The sequence below is a fragment of the Lemur catta genome, chromosome X (assembly GCF_020740605.2).
Source record: "Lemur catta isolate mLemCat1 chromosome X, mLemCat1.pri, whole genome shotgun sequence".
Lineage (NCBI taxonomy): Eukaryota > Metazoa > Chordata > Mammalia > Primates > Lemuridae > Lemur > Lemur catta.
The window spans coordinates 27,535,737-27,541,853 of NC_059155.1; the positions used below are offsets into that span (position 1 = coordinate 27,535,737).

Here is a 6,117-nt window from a genome sequence, read left to right on the forward strand (position 1 = left end):
AATAGAATTATTTCTAGAATTTTATATTATTTACTGCTATTGTAAATATTATGTTTCTAAATTTATTTTAACTGTTTGGTGCTACCATTAGAAACACAGTTGACTTTGGTATACTTACTTTATATCCAAAAAATGATAAATCATCTCAATTCTAACATTTTTATAGCTATTTTGAGGTCTGTGAAGAATACTCTCTCATCTCTGAGTAATGGCGATTGCATTTATTCTTTTCTAATTATTATACCTTTTGTTTTTCCTATGTCTTCTTGAATTGCCTAGTATCTCTTGTACAATCCTTAATAAAATTGGTCATAGTAGGAATCTTTAATTCTTTCATATTTAAACATAAATATCTTAATATTTCATACTTTTATAAAATGTTTGATGTAGGTTTGTGGATAATATTACTTTATGGTAGTAATATATCTTCCCCATTGAATACTTTTTATCATGAATGGATACTGACTTCAACCAAACGCTCTAAGTTTGCATCTATTAAGAAGTAGTGAATTATGCCTATAGATTTACAAATTGTATACCAACTTTGCATTTCTGGAGTAAACCAAGGTTGGTCTTGATAAATGAATTTTTTCATACATTGACAAATTTGTTATGCTAATATTTTGCTTGTTAGCTTTACACCTATATTCATGATTGAGATTTATCTACATTTCTTTTCACATATTGCCTATGATAGCTTATCGTTTTAAAGTTATATTGTACTAATAAAATCAGTTAGAGTTGTCTCTTTTTTTTCTATACTATTACAGAACATGCATAAAAGTGGAATTTTTGAATGGCAGAACTTAACTGGACAAACATCTAGACCTAATACTTTGTGTCAATATTTTTAAATAAGTTTGCAATTTTTATACTAGATAGGGATATCTATTTCTAAGATATAGTTTAGGTAAATTTATACTTGTAATATTAAGTATAAAGTTTTTCATAATACAGACATTGTTTAGTTTCTGCTTTATCTGTATTTATGATCACTTTTTGTTTCTTATAATTGTAAACTTATTCAGTGTAATTTTTGATCAATGATTACATTGATGTGTCTATTTATTTTGTCTCATAAAGAACCAATTGTTCTTTTTTTATTCTCCTTATGTTATGCTTCTGTTATATCTCATTATTTTCTGATTTTCTATTTTTTACTTCCTACTAATTTTTCTGGGTTTATTCTGTTTGCTTTGTCTAACTTCACCCATTGGGTACTTAGCTCATTTATTTTTAGCCTTGATTTTACTTATATAAGAATTTAAAATGATCCATTTCTCACTATTAAATTTCAACGTTAGCTGTATTCTGTGCATTGATATCTAGTGTTTTATCATCCACTTTTAATTAGTGTGTAAATTCCATTAAAAGTTCTTCTTTGACTCCTTAATTGTTTAGAAGTCTTTCTTAATATTTCCAAATGCAGGGGTAATTTACGTATTTTTGTTATATTTTAAGGTTTTCGCAGTGAGAGTTTATTCAGTTTCAACATGAACTTTCTAAACTTAATTCATTTCATTGTCTATTTTAATATTAGAACCACTATAAACAGGTAACTTTTTTAAACCACAGTTGAACAAGAAGATAGTGGAATTACATCTTCAAAGGGAGCTAGGAAAATATTACTGTCAATATACAATTATATACCCAGGAAAACCATTGCAAGAAAGATGGCAATACAACAAAATGCATTTTATGATAAAAACTGAAAGTATTTACTGTCAACAGACCATTGCCACTGGATATTTTATAGGATTAAGACATATAGAAATAATATCAGAATAAGATACATATATGATGTTAAAAGAAACAATTACCATTAAAAATGTTGAAAATGAGCATAAATTTAAAACTATTTACTGTATAAATTTATAATATAAAATAGATAATGAAAATTATGCAATACAAAATTACTCATAAATCATGGGTAATGGTTGGAATTCCCAATTAATTAGTTGCTATTAACCAATGCTCCCAAGTATAAAAATAAAAAGGCCTAACTTATAGTGATTTACAGTGTTTGACAATTTTCATGGCTGTTTTTAGGTTAGCAATGTGACATACCTAAACAGAGTTAGAAAGATGTGTTTAAAATATAATTCATTTTTTAGACAGATGGTTTTACTTCATTCAGGCTGAAATTTATAACATGATGCTTTAAATTAGAGGTATTGATTCTTGATGTTCTGAGAGCAGGGGCCTTGAGCTTAGAAAGCCTTAAAAAATGGTGATTTCTGTGCTCAACTCTTCTCTTCATCCCATTTAGCTTTGTGATCACATAACAGCAAGCAAAAACCTGATTGTGCTAACCTAAAGACCAACTCAGTGAAAGTGTTTGTTGAGCTCTAAGAATGGTCTAGCATTCCTGCTTCTACTTCATTTCCTTCCCCTCCCTACACTTTCCTTGATGATTCTGTCTCCTGGGCACTGGGTCTGTTAGAGCGGGGCAAAGACAATATATGCAACCTAAACATTTGTACCCCTGTAATACGCTGAAATAAAAAATTAAAAAAAAAAGAACCATCTAACACATTAATGTAAAATGAAGATTCTGGGAAACCTACCTGAAACAAGCTTGATTCAGGAGAAAACAACTTAAGAAGTCCACAGGACAAGAAGAGAGGAATATAGTCACTTAAAGATTCATGACATGAATCAGAAATTCTGGTGCTATTAAGAATACACTGAAACTTGAAATGGCCAGATTCTTTTATTGAACATCATGCTGAAGCCCAAGAGACAATACCACCTCCCACTCACTGGTACTCCTGCAATCTGACACTGCGTTGTCCCATGCTCGGGGATCTTTAAAAGCATTTTCTCTGAACCACAGATTTCCCAAACTCCTTGAAATCTGCAGAAGTGACCCACATCTGCTTGAAACTGCTCAGAGAGGTCATGATGGATGCACCGATCCACGCAGAGAAACATCTATCAGGAGAAGCTGTGATCTTGATAGGGGTCCCTTTGGAAGCCAGCTGTTCCAGTTCTTTCATGAGCCTTTCTTCCAGCCCAGGAAAGAGAGTGGTGCCCCCAGAGAGAACGATCTCTGCAAAAAGGTTATTCTGGATGTCAGTGTCACATTTCATAATGCTGCTGGAGACCATTTTTGAGAGTCCTGGACTGTGGATGCCAAGCTGATCAGGAGCAAAAAGAACTTCTGGCACCTGGTACAGCTGGTCACCAATGTGGATGACATGTCCATCTGGCAGTTTGTATTCTCTCAAGACCTCCTCTGGCTTTTTACGTAGCTCTTTCTCTGGCTCCAAGGCAATGTAGCACAGATTCTCTTTGATGTCATTTACCAAGGGCTTGTTGAGTATGCAAGGACAGGTATACCCTCTAGCAAAGAGGAGCCGGGTGAGGTGCTCTGTGATGTCTCTCCCTGCCACATAGAGCTTCGTGACTGCATGAGGCAGTGAGTAACCCTCAAAGATGGGGACAGTGCAAGTGACCCCATCCCCACTGTCCACCACCAGGCCTGTGACACAGGCAGAGGCATAGAGTGCTAGGGCGGCATGGTTGGACAGATAGAAAGCAGGCACATTGAAGTTCTCAAACATCATTTCGGTAAGCTTTTCTCGAGTCTCCCTCGGGTTTAAGGAGGGCTCAGTCATGAGCACAGGCTGTTGACAGGGTTTTACTCCCAGCTTCCACTCGAAAATATGTTTCCAGAGTTTCTCCATGTCATCCCATCCTGTTACCAATCCACGCTCAATAGGGTAACGCAAATATAAGGCCTCATACTTGTACAGGGCTTCTTCCCCCACAAAATACTTCTTCTGATTGGTTCTTTCTAAAGGTATGTTGACTTTAGGATGCCCCACAGCACACTTGATGACATGGCGAGGTCCAGTCTCTCCAGATAAGCCAGCTTTGCAGTATCCCGAACCATTGTCAAAAATCACAGCAGGAACATCTAATACATGTGGATTAAACATGTCTGCGTTACCCTCTTCTGAACCTCACCAAAACCATAAAAGAATACTAAGGCCACTTTGTGAGACAACAAGCACCTTTGGAAGTTTTAAAGCCACGGGATTCCAGAGTTCTCAGGTTGTCACCAAGGTGGAGCTAGCAGGTAGTCTCCAAGCCACCAGAACATCCCATCCTCAACCCATGAATCCTTTCTCATTTCTGGCAGCCCAGGTGCTGCTGAGGCAACTTCAGGGATGATTGCCCTGTATGTCACAATCCAGCCAAGGCAACAATTGTCCTCAACAGGCATCAGAGGGGCGGGGTCTCTGAGCCACCAGTACTCCCTACCTAGTGAGACATAAGGCCAAGGAAGGCAAAAATACCTATTGACAGCTTTAATGAGCCTGTGAACCCAAAGCAGAGGCCTAATTTTAGAACAAAGTGAAGCTGCAGAGCTTTGGGTATGTCCAAGAAAACTACTCTATCTGCTATGCTGAGCTGCATTATGTAGGATGCTAAAAATATCCTTCCGTTTGCTAAGGGGAGGACCTAAGCACCAAACATAGGTTAGTGTTGGAGTAAGGATGCCCATAATCAACACAGGATATTCTTTCTTTTATTTCCCCTTACATTTGTTTTCTTGTTTTTAATAGTTTTATTGAGATCAATTTTACATACTATGCATTAACCCACTTAAAGTGTCCATTTCCTTATTTATTATAGTCACAGATATGTACAAATATCACAAAAATCAATTTTAGAATATTTTCCTTACCTCATAAAGAATCCCAGTACCTTTTAGCTATCACTCCTCATTAGACCATCCTCCTGAGCCATAAGTCCAGCCGATATGCCTTCTGCCTCTGTAGATTTACTTTTTCTGCAGTTTTTCATATAAATGGAATCATATAATATGGGGCCTTTTGTGTCTGGTTTCATTCACTGCACATTGCATTCAAAGTTCACCCATTGTTTGGCTACAACACATTTCTTTATTTATCAGCTGATGGACATTTGGTGTTTTAACTAAATGCTTTATTATAAAATATGCTACTAGAAACAATATTGTCCATGTTTTTGTGTGGACTTATGTTTTAATTTCTTTTCTTTTCTTTTTTTATATATATTATTTATTTCAGCTTATTATGGGGGTACAAAAGATCAGGTTATATATATTGCCCATGTCCCGCCCATCTCCCCGAGTCAGAGCTTCAAGCGTGTCCATTCCCCAGACAGTGCACACTGCACTCATCATGTAGGTATGCCCCCATCCCCTACCCCCACCCCCATACCCCCGAGTCAGAACATTCAAGCATGTCCATTCCCCAGACAGTGCACATTGCACTCATCATGTAGGTATACACCCATCCCCTCCCCCCACCCCCCACCTCAGTCTGATACCCAATTGATGTTATTCCCAAATGTGCACTTAGGTGATGATCAGGGAAACCAATTTGCTGGTGAGTACATGTGGTGCTTATTTCTCCATTCTTGGGATACTTCACTTAATAGAATGGGTTCCAACTGTCTCCAGGAGAACAAAAGAACAAAAGTCATTCTATAAAAAAGACACCTGTACCCGAATGTTTATAGTAGCACAATTCACAATTGCAAAGATGTGGAAACAACCCAAATGCCCATCAATTCATGAGTGGATTAGTAAAATGTGGTATATGTATACCATGGAGTATTACTCAGCTATAAGAAATAATGGTGATACAGAATCTCTTTGGTTCTCTTGGAGACAGTTGGAACCCATTCTACTAAGTGAAGTATCCCAAGAATGGAGAAATAAGCACCACATGTACTCACCAGCAAATTGGTTTCCCTGATCATCACCTAAGTGTTTTCATTTCTTTTAGATATATGCCTAGAATTGGAATTGCTGAATTTCCGGAATATGACAACCTTATGTCAAATTATTTGAGTCTGTTTTATATAAGTCTGCTTTCCAAAGGGGTTGTGACATTTTACATTCATTCCCATGGACACTACAGGAGCACTCTTACTTATCCACATGATCCTCAACATTATTATCTAACTTTTTGATTCTAGGCATCCTAGTGTGTATGAAATGGTGTCTAATTGTGGTTTTGATGTACATCCCTAATGACTAATGGTGACAATCTTTTTATGTGCTTAATGGCCATTTGAATATTTCCTTTGGAGAAATGTCTACGCAGATTCTTTGCCCAT

The 6,117-nt window shown here is 36.6% G+C and overlaps 1 protein-coding gene across 1 annotated transcript; it reads right to left on the reverse strand.

The window, feature by feature from the left end:
• Nucleotides 1-2,702: 2,702 nt before the first annotated feature.
• ACTRT1 (actin related protein T1) lies at nucleotides 2,703-4,094 on the reverse strand. The gene has a single exon (XM_045537959.1). It carries the CDS (start codon nucleotides 3,942-3,944, stop codon nucleotides 2,811-2,813), a length of 1,134 nt encoding a protein of 377 aa, XP_045393915.1. The 5' UTR covers nucleotides 3,945-4,094; the 3' UTR covers nucleotides 2,703-2,810.
• Nucleotides 4,095-6,117: the final 2,023 nt, after the last annotated feature.

Bases quoted from the DNA above. Each gene is read 5' to 3' on its own strand.
- ACTRT1 (XM_045537959.1), bottom strand. From the start codon at position 3,944: ATGTTTAATCCACATGTATTAGATGTTCCTGCTGTGATTTTTGACAAT.